Raw genomic sequence first — 16,200 nt, 5'->3', positions numbered from 1 at the left:
TTTTTTTGAAAACATTAATTGATCTTTTACGTGTAGTTTCGTCAAATGGTGAAGCAGATGACGAAGTAATTATCATATTACATCTGTCAAATTCGACTGCTTCACAAGTAAAAGGAAAGCAGTCAATTACTTTCTTTTTCAATAGTTTCGTTACAAAAGCTTTTTTTTATCTTTTGCACAAACACTTTATTTCTCATACACAGTGTTAGTTTGTTCATTGCCAGCAGAAAATACACTATTCACAAACTTCACAATTGCGAGTCACTGCTTATATTTATACTAATATCTAAAATTACTCACAAAGTAACACGCTATCCTCTACTTCTCCTCTACTTTTGTCAGCTGTTACAAAACACCTCTTAAGGACTAACAACCTGACTGTTCTGTACTACCACAGCCCAGGAATGGAAAACATTAAGGCGGATCAAGTCAGCCGCAGGCAAATCTTTTTCTAAACAAATGGACACTCCCAAGAAGATGGTTAAAGTCAAAAGAGCGCCTTTGGGAGAGCCGAAAGACGCAATACGACTCATCCCTTGCTTTAAAAGGTTCTTTCAAAAAAGAAGGCAGTCCTACCCATAAATAATGCAAAAATAGAACAACTATTTCCAATTATAGAAATATCATTATGCAGTCTCTTCTTCTTTTTTACGCTAAAGACTCTTGGAATGAAAATACTCTACCCAGGCATTTCCCGCCATCCCTCAAAAAACCAATGGTTCTTGGTGACAAATAACTCTACCTATGTTATTGGTATTGTTGAAAATGTATTACTCAACTTACATTGGGGACCACGGCTGGTTACTATGCAGGATGTTGAATTACCAGCAGAATTAGAAAAGGAACGAAGTTCACAAGATCCTGCTATTACCTCAGCCCGCGAGGAATGTCCTTTCTTTGGTGGCCTACGATACGGGCCTGACCTACTGAGAGCTATTTTTGCAAATGGCACCAAGGAACTCGACCTTATATATCATAGCAGCACCTTGGATCAATACACACTCACAATCACTCTAGTAGATCGTGTTTATGACTACTTAAAAATTGAATTAGAATACATACTTGACATTGAAAACGATATGATTATTCGCGGCGCTATTTTGTCTGGCACCAATGACCCTGAAAAATGTTTTTATTTTACCAAGTCGCAAACAGCAGCCTGGCATCTGGGTCCTCCTGCTCATGGAACGCATCGAGAGCTGGTGACGTTGGCAGGCGCTTGGTCGAGTGAAATGCAGGTTCAGACACACTCGATGAAACCAGGAACGTCGCACGTCCTTAACTCTGTCCGAGGCATACCTTCTGCACAAGCATACCCTTATTTTGCAATCAGGGATCATGCCAAGGATGGTGAACATACAGACTGTGAGGTTTATTTTGGAACGCTTGGATGGAGCGGAAACTGGTCTATAGAAATATCTACAGATATAGAGAGCAAAACGAGGATTATAGGCGGCTGGCATGATAGAGAGCCCAAGATCAAAGTCAATAGCAAACTGGCTCTTCCTCTCTTTGTTGCCGGTTTCGCGCCGGATGGCCTCTCTGGAGCACGTAGAAGGCTTACTCGCCATATACGTAGAGAAAGAGAACAACATTTAAGCGAAGAGAACATTCTCTCGCCTGTCTTGTACAACGGTTGGGAAGCCTGTGGGTTTGGTGTCAACATTAAAAACCAGATGGACATGGCATCCAAAGCAGCCAAATTGGGCGCTGAGCTCTTTGTTTTGGATGATGGTTGGTTCAAAGGAAGACACTTGGACGACGCTGGCTTAGGAGATTGGTATGTGGATCAAACCAAGTTCCCCGAAGGTCTCAAACCTCTGTCAGACCACGTACACAAACTGGGTATGAAGTTCGGTTTATGGTTTGAGCCCGAGATGGTCAATCCTGATTCTGATTTGTACCGTCAACATCCTGACTGGGTCTACCATTACACAGAGCGACCACGCCATTTGGAAAGAAACCAGCTTGTGTTAAATATCACTCGAAAAGATGTGCGGGAATATATTTTAAAGCGTATGCGTGATATCATAAAAAGGGCTAACATAGACTTTATCAAGTGGGACATGAATCGGCCAATCTCTGAGGCAAACGGAGATGGAGTCGTATCGTGGATTATGCATCCCAGGTTTGTACATTCTATGATGGAAAAGCTGAAGCAAGAGTTTAAACACTTGCGGATCGAGACATGTGCCTCTGGAGGAGGACGCGCAGATTTGTCTATGCTCAAAATAACTAACTTGTGCTGGCCAAGCGATAACACTAGACCAGATGCACGGCTCAAGATACAGTACGGTGCTTCATTTGTGATGCCTCCAAATATGATGAGCTGTTGGGTAACTGATATGCCAAACGACGATGTGTATTGCATTTTCCCCATTTCCTACCGCTTCCACGTGTCCTTTATGGGGGCTTTAGGTATTGGCTCCGACTTGACAAAGCTAAGTGAGGCTGAACTTGAACTCTATCGAGGCTGGATTGAGCTGTACAAGACAATAAGGCCCATTCAACAAAAGGGAGACTTGGAATTTCTGGTTCCTCCAGATTCAAACAAAACTCAACCTGTCATCACTCAAACAACAGCTGGAGAAGGAAATGCCTCAGTTGTCTTGGCATTCAGAGAGTCTAGTCCGTTCTGGTTACCAATTGGCCCTATTCGGTTAAGAAATTTGAAGAAATTGTGCGTCTATCACGTTCAGATCTGGGAAGACAACCCTTTTGTTCCTGTTTTCACGGGCGATATGACAGGGAGTTCTCTTATGGCTAAGGGGCTCCCGTTACCTTATTTAACTTCAAAGGCGTATAGTAGCGTGGTCATCCTGTTACAGATAAAGATTCAATAAACTCTCCCTCTTTATTAATTATGCCTTAGTCATACAATAGTAGAAACACTTTATTTTTAATAAATATTATCTTGCTCTGGATGAAAAATAAGCTTGCTGAGGATGATGTGATTCTAATGGCATACTATCTATTGTTTTGAAAGATATAAAGTTGCGTATATTAGAACCGGGAATAGATTCTGCATGGACTGTTTGTTTTGGCGGAGACTTTTTATGTTGATTGTGGCTGTGGTGATGGCTATAATAGCATGTGCTGTCAGATAGCTTTGGAGAGAGGTTATATTTTGGTAATTGAAACCATGATGAAGTAGATTGCGGCGTAAGTTGAGGGGCATACATGTTATCTTCTTTATGAGGAGAAAATGCCATGGATTGCGTATTGTTCTTGTTGGTATTAGTTGTTGTTATAGTATTAGTATGGGTATTATTAGGAGGACTAGTAGTACTTGTTGTTGTAGTTGTAGTATTAGCAGTAGCTGTAAATTGTGCACCTTCCGTAAAATTAAGTTCATGCGTTGGATGATACATGGATGAGCATTGAAAGGACGAAAGGGTAGGCGATACTATATTTGTGGATGCTGCTGTTGTCATATGTGGGCTATAAAGAAAATAAGTGTCAGGCATTATGGAGAATATATTATATCACTTGCCTAGAATCTTTATAATTGAAAAATGGAGTTACATGAGATTTTGAACTTGCTCTACTTGGGGTAGACGCATCTAAATGTGGCATATAATAGAAAAAAAGAAGAAGAGGGAGAAAGAGGGAAGGAGGGAAGGAGGAAAAGGGAAAGAAGAGTTAGATGACAGATTATATGATAAGCACAAGACGAAAATGTACCTTTATTAGTATTGTCATAATATGATCGATGTATTTTTCTAGATGAAGGGTCTAGGTCTCCTGAGGACACACGTCTTCGCGAATAATCTGAGAATGGTAAAATTAAAAAAAAAAGTTAATAATTTTGTTCTATTTTACTCCCTATGTACCATACATCCTGAATAGGCGTCCATGTAAGGATGGGAGCTTTCCATGTAGAAAACAGATGATCTTCTTCGGGATACTGCCGAGGAATCATTAGAGGAGATAGAAAGTCGCTTGTTAAAAGGTTCTGGATACTCCAAGGACAGAGGAATTCGAAAATTCTGTTGCATAAACAAATCAGGAGAAATCTGGACTGAAGCGATTTCGGGGATAGAAGAAGGCGTCGCTAATTTACCGTTGAGCACATCCTCTTTTGTGTAATAACTAATCAAGTGCTGAGAAGAACCGTTCACTTGTATGCTGAGAGTCTTTTTTATCAGTCCACCCTTCTTGAACTTGTAAGTATCTGTTAATGAACCCACCAGGGCTCGTTCTCGGTCGCTTGTCTTGTATTCATCTGCGTAGAGACGGTTGTTGGACATGGACGACAGGTTTGAGGCTTTTTCGTCTAATAGTTCGCGGCCATCAAGTTCTCGATAGATTAAAAAATTCCCTAAAATACGTGATGGACTCCAGACAAGGCCATCAGTCCATCGCTTGATGCCTGTGTTTAAAAGTTTAATATCTATATTTCCTTGGCTCTGTGATTATTTTCGATGTACCTGACTCTTTTTCATCAAAGACAAAGACGGTCCCGGACTTTACTGCACCCCTTTCTCTTTCTTGTAGCCTTCGATTGATCTTAGGTAGAATGCCCTGTCGACAAGCTTCGAATATGAGTAAGGTGTCTGTCGTTGTTTCAATAAATCCATGAAATGTTTCTGTTATAGGCATAATTTATTATAGAAAAAAAAAAAGAAGGAGCAATGTATACTATGTCTTGGAACGAGTGTAACTTTTTTCTATGAGAGAAAAGTAACAATATATATATATATAAAAGAAAGACACTAGAGAAGTAAAGAGAAGATGATTATAGATATTTATATACATTTGCATTTCCGAGCGGAGATATGCAGGAGGAAGATATATTTGGTTCCTTAGAAACAGCTGCCATGGAAAAAACGAACGATAAAGACATAATAGTAAAATTAAAAAATAAAATAGAAAAGGGATTTCTCGAGAGAATGGTATATCTGTGCGTGTGCGTCTAGACGTGATGACTATACTCCCTAAAGCATAAAGTATGCCATAAAATCGTTTTAATTTTTTGACACAAACTGTTCTATTGCCCCTTATTTTATTTTTATTTACAAACTTATACACACGTATGCACAATATTTGTTACTTCTTACTCCTTGTTCAACTATAAAACAAGCTTTGATCTATTCCCAGCATCAATGTTACAAGATCAGGGGAGAAAACATTTGAAAAAAATGTGCCATTGTTACCTTTTTGGGAACATACTATTTTCTGTCATATATTTAGAGAGTAGCTCCTTGTTGCATAAAAAAGAAAGAAAATATGTGTTTGCGTGCTTCGCATCAAAAAGAGGGGGAAGCATTATTTATTTTAATTATTGACAGCTGCGGATAGCCCTTATTGACACACTCACGCACACATACATAAACACATTTATAGTAAAGAAAAAAGAGATCAAAAATTAAAGTAATGCTTAATTGTTTACATATTGTAATATAAAACTGCCTTATTTATTATCAAATATATATATATAAAAAAGGGGGAAAACGCTTCTTTTAGCAAGCGCAGTAATCATAACCAGCATCTTGTTTATTCTCTTGTTCTATTCGAACACTTGAATTAGGTGCTATATTCTTCTGCCATAGACTAGGCGTTTCTATAATCTAATCCAAAAAAGTCACACTTTGTTCTTTCTGCATAATATTCTTCTGTTTTTACCTTTTCTACTAATTCTTCAAATGCTTGTCTTACGCCAACCTTTGTCTTTGCACTACACTCAACAAAGAGTGTTTGTAACTTTCTTGCAAAGTTTAGCCCTTCTTCATAAGATACAACTCTAGCAGATTCCTAATGAACAATAGAATTAACACCTTTTAATAATCACATGTTCATGTGTACCTTATCCACTTTATTTCCAACAATCATCTTTACTACGTCAGGTGTTGAACAATACGTATTGACCTCATTCCACCAATTACTAAGCGCATCAAATGTCTCTCGATTGCTAACATCATACACTTGTAATACATATTCTCATTAGTATATACATATATGTGTATATATATTATATGAAATCAAATACCTAATATAACACCTTGAGCTCCACGATAATAAGATGACGTTAAGGTCCTAAACCTTTCTTGTCCAGCAGTATCCTATTGAATCACCCTTTATTAGTTATATCATGGTATATAAGCAATGGCTTCTTTAATACCCAAATAGTCAGTTTGTATGTTTTACCATTGACTTCCATCATGCTTACTTTAAAATCAACACCTAAATTCGACATTCAAAAAGGGTTCAGTAATGAGTATTTTTTTATGCATAAATAATAAATAAAAGCTATACCAATAGTTGCAGATACCTCTTCTTGTGGTAAGAAAGTATCGTCTGTGAACCGTAACAGTAGTGAACTCTTTCCAACGTTGGAATTACCAATAAGTAACAGTTTTAAAGTAGGAATTTGTTGTTGAGACATTGCTTTATAATGATAATAATAATAGTGTAGACAAATATAAAATTATTGTAATTCGCCTCTTCTTCCTCTTCCTTGATTCACGTGATAGCTACGTCACTTGAGAGGTCATTCTCGGATGAATATTTAAGCGTATAATGTAAATGAGGATAGTTCAGTTAAAGAGAAGTGAAGGGATGATAATGATGATGATGGTGATGCTGTGTGCATTTGACATAGCTTATTAATACTTTTTATATAAAGCTAATACTATACCAAGTGAAATGATGTGACTTTTTTGTATGCGCTTTGTTAAACAACCTGTATAAACAAATCATATACGAGTTGACAAGTATATAATCATTAGAGTACAATTGAAATATAAAATGGTTAATTTGAATATTTTATTAAAAGTTCTATGTACACGGAGCTCTTCTTTTTTAGAAGAAATAATGAGAAAAGAATGCGATACAAATGAATATAAAATATGACGTATATATCTCTTTAAGCAGCAATCATACTTTGCTGTTGTTGTTCTCTCTTCTTTTTAGAGGCCATAAAGGCAGCACGCATTTTGAAATAGTCTTTATGAAGACCACATTCAGTCTTTTGTTTATCAGACCAACGGCCAGAACGTTCGTCGCCATTGACAGGGGCCTTTGTGGAATGCCAATCACCAATAGATCTGTAGCCTTGATCTACTAATGCATTGTATGGAACTTCATTAGCACGAATATAAGACCAGACTTGTTGGAAATCCCAGTATGCAAGTGGATTGAGTTTGATTAGACCAGTAGAGTCAACCTCGAGAATAGGAATTGCTTCACGGTCACCTTTTTGACTACGACGACGACCAGTGATGACAGATTTGACATTGAGTTCCTCATAGGCTCGACGCGCTGGTTCTACTTTAACAAGATAGTCATAGGCATCTTCATCTGTTTCCCAAAGCTTTTGACCATATTCTCTTTCAAAATCAATGGATGTATTGCAATTCATTGGTTTGAATGTCTTTAAAGGGACCGAGTATGTTTCTTCACAACGCTTGGCAACATCCAGTGTTTCTTTAAAATGATAAAGTGTGTCCAAGAAGATGAGAGGTACGATATGTGATTGATTACGATCGATGCTGATCTTGTTGATCATATCCAAGGTAGCAAGGCCAGTTAAGCCAAATGCAGTTGTCTGATAGAGATTAGGTAAACAATCAATAGCCCACTCGAGTATTTCCTTTGGTTCGAGTGTAGAAAGATAATGATTCAATTGTTCAAGTCTTTCAGGAGACAAATCCTTGCCAGATTGAATCTTGGTTGTAAAAGTAGAAGAAGGCATTTGTTTGTATATAAAAAATGAGAGAGAATAAAGAAAGAAAAAGAAAAGAGTCGCCACTTTCTCTCTCTCTTTTTATATAAAACAAAACTCTGCTCTTTTGTCCTTTCGATCTCACTCTTTCTATGTGCTCTTAACCCACTTCAAGCCCATTTTAGGAAACTAAAACTTATACTGAGATGAACAATTTAGCCAATTATATTAAGCTGAAATGGCGAAATTAATGAGTTATCATCGTCAACAAGACGTTATCCTATCCATTTGTTTTGTATGTTGATTACTCAGCTCTCTGCTTTTTTACTTTCCCCCTCCCATTTCTTAATAATCCTTGAAATGCGTTATGTCATCTGCCCTTCTTTTCTCTTTAATGGGTCGTACAGATTCTATTTTACGCGGGCTTATCTTATCTTTTCATCCAATTGATAAACGCAATATTCGTAATATTTAATTATTGGGCTTACGTGTGAGGGCCATCTTGTTAAGAGTCAATATCTTTTGATTGGGCTTTATTATATTGAAGATGATGTCGAATGGGAAAGCATTACTATTGGTTGATAGGATATCAATAAATACATTTGAACGTCATGTCTATTAATGACTATTATTTCTTGGATAGCCTTAGTAGATTTCCATTTAATTCTATGATGTTGGCCTTGATTAATAATTGCACAACATCTGACAAATGATGTCTCTTTTCAGTAACAGAGGGGAATTCCTATTGAATACATAAGAAATCAATCTCTATATGTCAGTCATTATTGAACTTACTCGCTTCAATGTATCAATTGGTATACATTCATTCGAGTTCATTGATATCAGTTCTAGTACTCGAGCCGCTGTCTTGGCATATCCATAATGCAATAAAGCCTTACAGAGCTTATTTATCTGCTGAATGTAAATTTCATTTTGTTCTATTCCTTTTGGTTCACTTCTTGATGATTTCTCTACTTCTAATGCTTCAAGATATACCTTACACTCTCTCTTGCAGTCCTCTATTGTTGATGATGTAGGCTTAATATGTTCCAATTTACTCATAATACTCTGCACGTATTCTAATTGATGCTGATATTGTGAGATTGAACCCACATTTACAACATTTGATTGCGCGGTTAATTCTGCACTTCTTTCCTTTTCTTCATATGCTGTTTTCTTTGCATTCAAAGTATTTTCTAACCTTATCAATTCATTCTCCAATTCTATTTTATGTCTGTTCTCATGCATCTTGCTACCCTTTGCTTGCTTTTCACCTATCTCTCGTTGAATTTCTTCAACCTCCATTTCCTCTCTAAAGCAGAGTTGATCTCTTTCACTTATTGTCTCCATCAACTTTTTGATCTCTCTTTCAAGCTCTTCAGGCTGATTGGCTGATGATCCATGTGTACTAGATATCGCTTTCGATTCTGTTGCTCTTTTTTCTTCCCTTTCTAACTCATTGATCAGGTCTTCCAGTGCCATTTTCTGCTTCTTTAACTGAAGTGATAAATCCTTCTCTTCATTCTCTTGCTTTAGTATATACAGACGTATCTCTGACAAACGCTTTTCCATTTCTGGTATAAGACTCGGTGTAATAAACTGTCGTGCATGCTCAACATCGCTCTCTAAAAGAAGCTCAGAGTGCTAAAAAGAGAGAGAGAGAAAAACTGTCAATTACGGTCCAACTGTTATGTATATATATATATATATATATATATATATATTTTACTCTTTTATATTTAATCAATTCACATGGACCATTAAACGAATCGATTGTTGATCCAAGTGTTGAAATAGTGGACTGTAACTAAATCGTCAATGATTAGCAACATTATAGGATCCTTTGAGCATCGATCTTACAGTATTTAATGTTACATCTAAGCATTGAACTGATCCTTCAAGATTCTCTCTCATGTTGTAAGGCTTTTGCCAGACATGCTTATTTTCAGATTCATTAGACATGAAAGATAACTGTCAAAAATAAAAGAACCGAAATTGCAGTGAAATATGAAGATTGTTGCAGGAAAGAGTAAGCGAGGAAGTATGTGAGTTGTGTGACTTTTGATGGGTTCAATTTTTACTGACAACTTATTGCATTGTTAGTTAAATATAATGATATATGAATATAAATATTCATACTTTTTGTAGTTTTCTGTATGTATGTTTTAATTCGTGAACCCATAAAGAAAGAAAAAGCAGAGGATCATAGAAGATATTTGTAGTAATAATAAAAAAAGGGTACAATCTACTCACTCTACTCACGCAATCTGTTGAACGATGATTCTTACAGAATTCACGGTATGCTCTCATTGGTTGTAGGGCATAATCACATTTCCAAGCATTTGCATCTTTATTCTTAATAATCTAATCGTTTTCTTAGGGGCCACCACACTCTCGACTCTTCGAAATTTGAATAGCAGTGGTTATTACTATATTTAGTAATAATATTTCTTATAGAAATGTCTACTCGAATATACTCTTTAACATCAATACCTTTGCGCACATATAAGCGAGATTAATCATTACTGAAAAATAGTATATTCGAGTAGACATTTCTATAAGAAATATTATTACTAAATATAGTAATAACCACTGCTATTCAAATTTCGAAGAGTCGAGAGTGTGGTGGCTCCTAAGACCCGTTTAATACTGTCAACTCCATCCAACGATAGGTCTGGAACCAAGACATCAACGCAGCATTGAACATTCGATCGATTCTTGCAGATTATGTTAATAATAACTGTAATATTAGATTAAGGAATGCTGCATTTAATAGAGTGCTTTAACTAGCACTATTAAACATCCAGTTGCTTTGGCCTTTTGTACTTGTAAGTATTTTATTCTGATTCGAAAAGAAAATACTAACGTCATCATTATTTTATCCAATCAAAAAATTCTGGGGTGATTTAAGTGAGTGCAAATATTAAAGCACTCATTGATTTTGGAATAAAGATTGAATTTCCGCTGTGTAAGAAAAATTGTTTGCTAGGGGCCTATATTCTTTCTTTTTTTTTTTCCTCAGACTATCAAGTGAGTTTTTACAAGTACATCAATTCTTCCATTTTCTCATTTTTCTCATTTTCTGTAGTTGCAATAAATTATAAAAATGGGTGGAGGTGCTGCAAAGACTTATATGGGATGGTAAGATCAACAATTACATACACATTCCTGCAGTAAACTCAAAAGGTTTTTTTTATTAGGTGGGGAAACATGGGTGGACCTACTCAAAGAGTAAATTAACAATCATATTCATCAATGCGACATTTCATGCTGACTTTATGATTCTTTAGGGTGTTGTCACTTACATCTTGTCCCCCTTTGAACAAAGACCTTTTGCTGGAGCTGCCCGTGCTGCCGTTTTCAACACTGCTCGTCGTGTCACTTCTCAAGTTCCTTATATTGGTGTCGCTTTTGGTCTCGGCTATTACATTTACACTTCTGCCAAGAAGAGACACGCCTATCTTCAATCCAAGGCTGGTCACGCTGCTGAAGGCTCTCATTAAATGTTAAATCAACACAATAAAAGACACAACTTTATCAGCATTGATGTTGTCTTTGTATAGAAAAGAGGACAAAAAATAAAAAAAGAATATAGTGCACACTTTATAGAAGATATATAAATATAGAGATATGAAGGAGGATTACAAGTTGTGAGAAAGAGGAGAAAGAGTATATACATACATATATATATACATGTACATATCTATGTGTGTGTGTGTGCGTGAGGGAGAGAGGCCATGTTTTATTAAATGTTCATATCATGAATAACAATGTGTAAAATTGGCTGCGACTGATTACCGTCTTCCTTTTCTCTTCAAATATACAGCAAATAAGAACATGACAATGTTCAAAACAACAAAGAAACCCAATATACTCAGGTTTCTCCACTTGTTATCTGCGCTCCACTCCATGTTTGTTTCATAATACTCGGCTCCTGATGAGTAAGCACAGTAGCTGCAAAGTTCAGGTTGAGTAGCCTCTGGATTGACGATATAACCAGTCGCTAGGGATAAGAAGCCTTTAGTATATTCACCGCAAGTCTGATTTGGTGGAGGGAAAAACCTGAGAAGATCATCCTCGGCACATTCCACCTTGAGTTTTTCCAGTTCGTTCACGGCTAACCCTTCTACGTAGTAATGAAAAGGATTGACCCAATACATCCAAGATTTCCAAACCTGAGGCATAGAGGGAGCGGTTTGCATCAGTCCACAAAAGGAGATAAGGATGGAGATGAGCACAGGATTGATCATGGCAGCTGTCATTGGCAGTTCGACAGCAGCAGCAATTGCAAAGCCAATAGTAATGGCCCAACACACAAGGACAAGAAGGATAGCAAAAAAGTAGGCACAGCTTTCTGCTGTATTGGTCATACCCGCTGACCAGTAAAACCCACACATATACGCAGTGACAAGGACAAGGACATAAGGGATCTCTACAAGAATGACCGAAATACCAAATGGTAGCCATCCATAGTATCCTGACGCATATTCACGACGGAAATAGAGACGCTCACCCATAAACTTGAGTTGAGCTAGAATAATTAGCGTCAGGGCCATGATGAACGTGATAAAGAGAGCAAATGCCTTGTAGAATAAATCTGATATCGAGTTGCCAAGTTTCCAAAAAGTGAACCCACAAGCTAAAGAGGTGGCCATTAGGTTTATAAATCGACCGATATTATAGTCAGGTGAACGCCAATAGACGGTCGACATTCGTCCGAGGACAAGGCGAAGCTGTGTTAAGAATGAAGTAGCATACTTTTGTGTCTTGCGAGTTTGACACTTGTTAGCACAAGCATGAATCTCGTCGAGTTCAGTGTTCAGCGCTTTGGCCTCATCCGATCTTTGCCAGATGTCTGCCCAATCCTGCCCTGCTGCCTTTACAGATGTGCCAGCACCGATCACGTCGAGGATGTATTCTGCAGGATTTGTGTCAGGTAAGCATCTAGGTGCTCCATGTCGCTCAAAGTAATTAATCATTGTACGTGCGTCTTGTCCAATTTCACCAAAGTAGGCGGTGCGGCCGCCGCGTACGAGCAACAGTATGTGGTCAAACTGCTCAAACAGCATTAAAGAAGGCTGATGTATTGAACAGAGCACAGGCCAACCTGCATCTGCTAGTTTACGGATGAATCGAATTATGTTGTACGAGCTCTGAGCATCAAGACCAGATGTAGGTTCATCCAAAAAGAGCAACTGAGGCTTGCTCACGAGTTCTATGCCGATTGACAATCGCTTCCGTTCTTCAAGAGATATACCATATCCTGTCTCTACTTCTCCAATTTGGGCATCAGCTATATCCTCCAGCTCTAAGAGTTCAACGATTTGCTCTACATAGTCGTATTTTTCTTCTTTTGAAACGTCAGCAGGTTGACGCAGGCAAGCAGAGAACCGAAGCGCTTCACGTACGGTCACCTTGGGTTGATGCATATCAATCTGCTCGCAATACCCAGTGATTCGTTCAAAGTCGTCCAGTAGAATATCACTGTTAAGATAAACACGGCCTTTAACTTCACCAGCCGTCTTTCGACGGGCCAGAACATCCAACAAGACCGTCTTTCCAGCGCCTGATGATCCCATAATTGCTGTTAATTGTCCTGGCTTGGCAACACCGCAGACATCATTTAGCAACTGAAGAGAGGATTCGCCCATCTGCAACGTATAATTGACATTCTGCCAAGAAAATATTGTATCGGTAGATGCCTGTTTTATGCTATCTGCTGCACTATTACCGCATTGACAGGCAAATCTGCAAATACATTTTGTTTTCCGGTTTCTTCCAGGAGCCGTTCCAGGAAGATACAGCTTGGTCAAGTGACCTGATCGATTCTTTCCTCCCAGTTCCATCGTTATAATAATGTTCAAAGTGTAAAATAAAAATATTCCAATGATGATGACAAAGGTAGGAAACCACTTGTCGCTCGTCTTGTAATCAAACGCTTCCAGTAGGTAATCATCACCACGGACGTAAGGTATCCCCGGTTTAGCGCCTTTCATTGAGCAAACTTTGTATCTCCAGTCATCATAGCCTGATCCATAAGGTACGGATTCCCTGGTTCCTTCACAAGAGAAGATTTGACCGCTCATTTCATTAGATATGAGCATCTTGTAAGTGTAGCTAAGTGGATCCTGATAATACACCCAAGTAAACCATGGACGCATCTTATTGTACGCAAGCGTGTATCCAGTGTATGCGCAGTTTCCAATCAAGTTGAAGCTAGATAGTTGTGACGCTACAAAGAAACTGGATGTAATTGTGCTAGAAAACCGGAAAAATCCATTCATGCTCATGTTGAGTACAAATAGTCCAACAAAGAAGGTCGATATTTGACTGAAGGATAAGCTGAGCCCAATCGTAAAGTATGTACAGCACTCGAACAAGAAAACTAGAATGCCCAGATTAGGAAAGACAGTTTGACAAGCGTATGCTAGTCTTACCTTGAAAAAGTACATAAGGGATATCTGTAATGACTTGGGCAATATAAAAGGCAGATGGACTATAGAGTGCGTACTGTCTGTGCTTTTCTAGAACAGGTCGACCGACCATAAAGTTCAACAACTCTGTCTGAGAAATAAACGTGTTACATAAAATACAAGAAAAGAGTGCACCTCCGCGAGAGAATGCTCCATGAGGTGTCAAGGGTAGCTTGAAGAAGCAGCCGGCATTAACGATGGCCTGTAAAACGATCATACCATACCGGAAAAAAAGAGTTTTTTTATCGCTAGCAAGTAGATGATGATGCCGAATGGTCAAAGCCTTTACTTGTTGAAAGAATGAAGCAATATAAGGAAACCTTTTGGGTGCATATTTCTGGTGCTCTTCTCTTACTGTATGCTCAAACACAGAGGCTTTATTCTCTTTTTGGATCGTTTCCTTGTAGTCACTCAAATCATCCATCATGAGCTGATATATCGCTGACCTGTAGTAGTGTTCTTGGAATTCAGATGGATGCCTAGGTACAATTGATTCAAAACCAGGCCTGACTTCCCTTTCAGCAATGTTGCAAAGGCCTGTCAGGAATTCTGGTATCGATTTACGTGAGGGGCAACAGAAGCCAAGTGATTCAAAGTATGATTTGGCTGAGTTGGCTGGTCCGTAATAGATACAGTATCCTTTATCCAAAACCAGAACTTTGTCAAACAAATTATAAATGCTATTTGAAGCTTGATAAAGAGTTGCAATAGTAGTAATACTGAATATGTCTGTCATTAAACGAAGCGAGCGAACATAATCTAAGGCAGAGGCAGCATCAAGTCCACGTGTAGAACAATCCCAGCAGTTGATGGTGCAATGTGTCGTCATCTGCTCGGCAATCGAAAGACGTTTGCGTTCTCCACCGGAAAGACCACCTAAAGACGCGTTTCCGACCATAGTGTCTAACTGTCTAGTTAAACCCAGCATGTTGCCAAGCAAATAGAGAATACGATTAACAAAATCAGATTTTGTTTGTTCCCGAGCACGTTGTCCTGGCGTTTTTGTTTTTAAAGCAAACTCAAGTGTTTGCTTGGTTGTCAACATCGAATAGTGTTGATCCTCTTCTCCATTATAGCAGACCTGTCCTCTATATCGTTTCAGGAATGTTTTGCTATCAATTCCACCGTAACTGATATCACCTTCAATCCGGGTATACTGTTTACGCAAGTTAGCAATGACCTTTAGAAATGTACTGCAGCCAGACCCAGGACGCCCTAGAACAAGCAACATTTCTCCGTCTCGACAGCATCCAGTCAAACGATCCAAGATGACCGTAGCTGATTTATTTCTTTTAAATATTCTCCAAATTTTGAATAATGACGTGATACTGTTCAAAATGGTTGGAATAGTAAACAATTTAGCATCCTTTCCCTATATTAAGCCCTTCAGAATCAGTAATTACTTTGTCCTATTTTATCTCCCTCTGTGACATGATAGGGGAATAAATGTACCTCAACATGAAGGTCTTGCCATAAAACTCCCAAACGCTTGGTCTTTTTACTGTTTTCTCCCAATTCCCGACAGATGCCGTGTAAAAATTCATCTAGGTTGAAGTCATTCACACCAGTTTGACCCTTCTCCGCTTCTAATACCGATACCTTCTGTATTGCCGCTTTTAATTCGAGAGATAATTTATTACATCGAGATTTGGCCACTACACAAGGAGGTGTTTCATTTAGCTCTACAAAAAGAGGTTCACTCGTTTACATGCTCCTCATCTCTCAAACCTTCAAAGTTGATCTGATCAAAGTTTGGTTCGCCAAGTGCATCTTTTTTGTCAAAGGATTGATCAATGGTTATACTAACAGACGATGTGCAGCTGTTGCTACTTTTATTCCCATGCAAGAGTCTTTCCATGTCGAAACTATTCTCTTGTCCTAAAGAAAAAAGGATTGTAAAACAAAGAGAGAGGGAGGAAGAGAAAAGACGAATATATATATCATTTATAGGAAAACTTTAAATTCTCCACTCGGCAGAATTGGTCTGATGGAGCACGCGTGAAAGAAGAAAATGCATTACAGAGATGTCTAATAAAAACAAAGAAGGGATATTAGTGTATGCAT

At 38.1% G+C, this 16,200-nt stretch overlaps 8 protein-coding genes across 8 annotated transcripts; 2 read left to right on the top strand and 6 right to left on the bottom strand.

Annotated features, from left to right (window-relative positions):
* Positions 1-668: 668 nt before the first annotated feature.
* On the top strand, positions 669-2,843 carry RHIMIDRAFT_248397 (alpha-galactosidase; the record flags this gene model as incomplete). The annotated part of the gene is made up of 1 exon (XM_023610514.1): positions 669-2,843. One exon carries the CDS (start codon positions 669-671, stop codon positions 2,841-2,843), a length of 2,175 nt encoding a protein of 724 aa, XP_023468901.1.
* Positions 2,844-2,876: 33 nt separating this feature from the next.
* RHIMIDRAFT_85599 (uncharacterized protein) lies at positions 2,877-3,873 on the bottom strand. The gene is made up of 3 exons (XM_023615792.1): positions 3,839-3,873; positions 3,685-3,771; positions 2,877-3,563 (listed from the first exon to the last, which is right to left on the bottom strand). The coding sequence occupies exon 3, from the start codon at positions 3,465-3,467 to the stop codon at positions 2,910-2,912; it is 558 nt and encodes a 185-aa protein (XP_023468900.1). The 5' UTR covers positions 3,468-3,563; positions 3,685-3,771; positions 3,839-3,873; the 3' UTR covers positions 2,877-2,909.
* RHIMIDRAFT_234554 (uncharacterized protein) lies at positions 3,736-4,602 on the bottom strand (the record flags this gene model as incomplete). The annotated part of the gene is made up of 3 exons (XM_023608181.1): positions 3,736-3,771; positions 3,834-4,372; positions 4,431-4,602. 3 exons carry the CDS (start codon positions 4,600-4,602, stop codon positions 3,736-3,738), a joined length of 747 nt encoding a protein of 248 aa, XP_023468899.1.
* Positions 4,603-5,301: 699 nt separating this feature from the next.
* On the bottom strand, positions 5,302-6,482 carry RHIMIDRAFT_271683 (ras-domain-containing protein). The gene is made up of 6 exons (XM_023612267.1): positions 6,256-6,482; positions 6,122-6,183; positions 5,990-6,062; positions 5,806-5,924; positions 5,626-5,754; positions 5,302-5,570 (listed from the first exon to the last, which is right to left on the bottom strand). The coding sequence occupies exons 1-6, from the start codon at positions 6,383-6,385 to the stop codon at positions 5,463-5,465; spliced, it is 621 nt and encodes a 206-aa protein (XP_023468898.1). The 5' UTR covers positions 6,386-6,482; the 3' UTR covers positions 5,302-5,462.
* Positions 6,483-6,750: 268 nt separating this feature from the next.
* RHIMIDRAFT_271682 (phosophoadenylyl-sulfate reductase) lies at positions 6,751-7,709 on the bottom strand. Its single transcript, XM_023612266.1, has one exon. It carries the CDS (start codon positions 7,691-7,693, stop codon positions 6,866-6,868), a length of 828 nt encoding a protein of 275 aa, XP_023468897.1. The 5' UTR covers positions 7,694-7,709; the 3' UTR covers positions 6,751-6,865.
* A 448-nt stretch (positions 7,710-8,157) lies between these two features.
* RHIMIDRAFT_271681 (uncharacterized protein) lies at positions 8,158-9,814 on the bottom strand. The gene is made up of 4 exons (XM_023612265.1): positions 9,524-9,814; positions 9,393-9,470; positions 8,459-9,307; positions 8,158-8,405 (listed from the first exon to the last, which is right to left on the bottom strand). The coding sequence occupies exons 1-4, from the start codon at positions 9,623-9,625 to the stop codon at positions 8,292-8,294; spliced, it is 1,143 nt and encodes a 380-aa protein (XP_023468896.1). The 5' UTR covers positions 9,626-9,814; the 3' UTR covers positions 8,158-8,291.
* A 955-nt stretch (positions 9,815-10,769) lies between these two features.
* RHIMIDRAFT_234550 (ubiquinol-cytochrome c oxidoreductase) lies at positions 10,770-11,166 on the top strand (the record flags this gene model as incomplete). The annotated part of the gene is made up of 3 exons (XM_023608180.1): positions 10,770-10,804; positions 10,864-10,894; positions 10,954-11,166. The coding sequence occupies 3 exons, from the start codon at positions 10,770-10,772 to the stop codon at positions 11,164-11,166; spliced, it is 279 nt and encodes a 92-aa protein (XP_023468895.1).
* A 291-nt stretch (positions 11,167-11,457) lies between these two features.
* Positions 11,458-16,101, bottom strand: RHIMIDRAFT_311306 (ABC transporter G family protein; the record flags this gene model as incomplete). The annotated part of the gene is made up of 4 exons (XM_023614720.1): positions 15,865-16,101; positions 15,589-15,791; positions 14,101-15,508; positions 11,458-14,048 (listed from the first exon to the last, which is right to left on the bottom strand). The coding sequence occupies exons 1-4, from the start codon at positions 15,992-15,994 to the stop codon at positions 11,458-11,460; spliced, it is 4,332 nt and encodes a 1,443-aa protein (XP_023468894.1). The 5' UTR covers positions 15,995-16,101.
* Positions 16,102-16,200: the final 99 nt, after the last annotated feature.

The sequence above is a fragment of the Rhizopus microsporus genome (genome assembly GCF_002708625.1).
Source record: "Rhizopus microsporus ATCC 52813 unplaced genomic scaffold scaffold_3, whole genome shotgun sequence".
NCBI lineage: Eukaryota > Fungi > Mucoromycota > Mucoromycetes > Mucorales > Rhizopodaceae > Rhizopus > Rhizopus microsporus.
This window is presented reverse-complemented; position numbering and strand designations above follow the sequence as displayed.

Bases quoted from the DNA above. Each gene is read 5' to 3' on its own strand.
- RHIMIDRAFT_85599 (XM_023615792.1), bottom strand. From the start codon at position 3,467: ATGCCTGACACTTATTTTCTTTATAGCCCACATATGACAACAGCAGCA.
- RHIMIDRAFT_271683 (XM_023612267.1), bottom strand. From the start codon at position 6,385: ATGTCTCAACAACAAATTCCTACTTTAAAACTGTTACTTATTGGTAAT. The intron at 6,184-6,255 runs GTATAGCTTTTA...TGTCGAATTTAG, and splicing joins AGAGGTATCTGCAACTATTG to GTGTTGATTTTAAAGTAAGC. The intron at 5,571-5,625 runs GTAAAAACAGAA...TTTTTGGATTAG, and splicing joins TTGAAGAATTAGTAGAAAAG to ATTATAGAAACGCCTAGTCT.
- RHIMIDRAFT_271682 (XM_023612266.1), bottom strand. From the start codon at position 7,693: ATGCCTTCTTCTACTTTTACAACCAAGATTCAATCTGGCAAGGATTTG.
- RHIMIDRAFT_271681 (XM_023612265.1), bottom strand. From the start codon at position 9,625: ATGTCTAATGAATCTGAAAATAAGCATGTCTGGCAAAAGCCTTACAAC. The intron at 9,471-9,523 runs GTAAGATCGATG...TTGACGATTTAG, and splicing joins TAGATGTAACATTAAATACT to TTACAGTCCACTATTTCAAC. The intron at 9,308-9,392 runs GTAAAATATATA...CTCTCTTTTTAG, and splicing joins AATTGATTAAATATAAAAGA to CACTCTGAGCTTCTTTTAGA.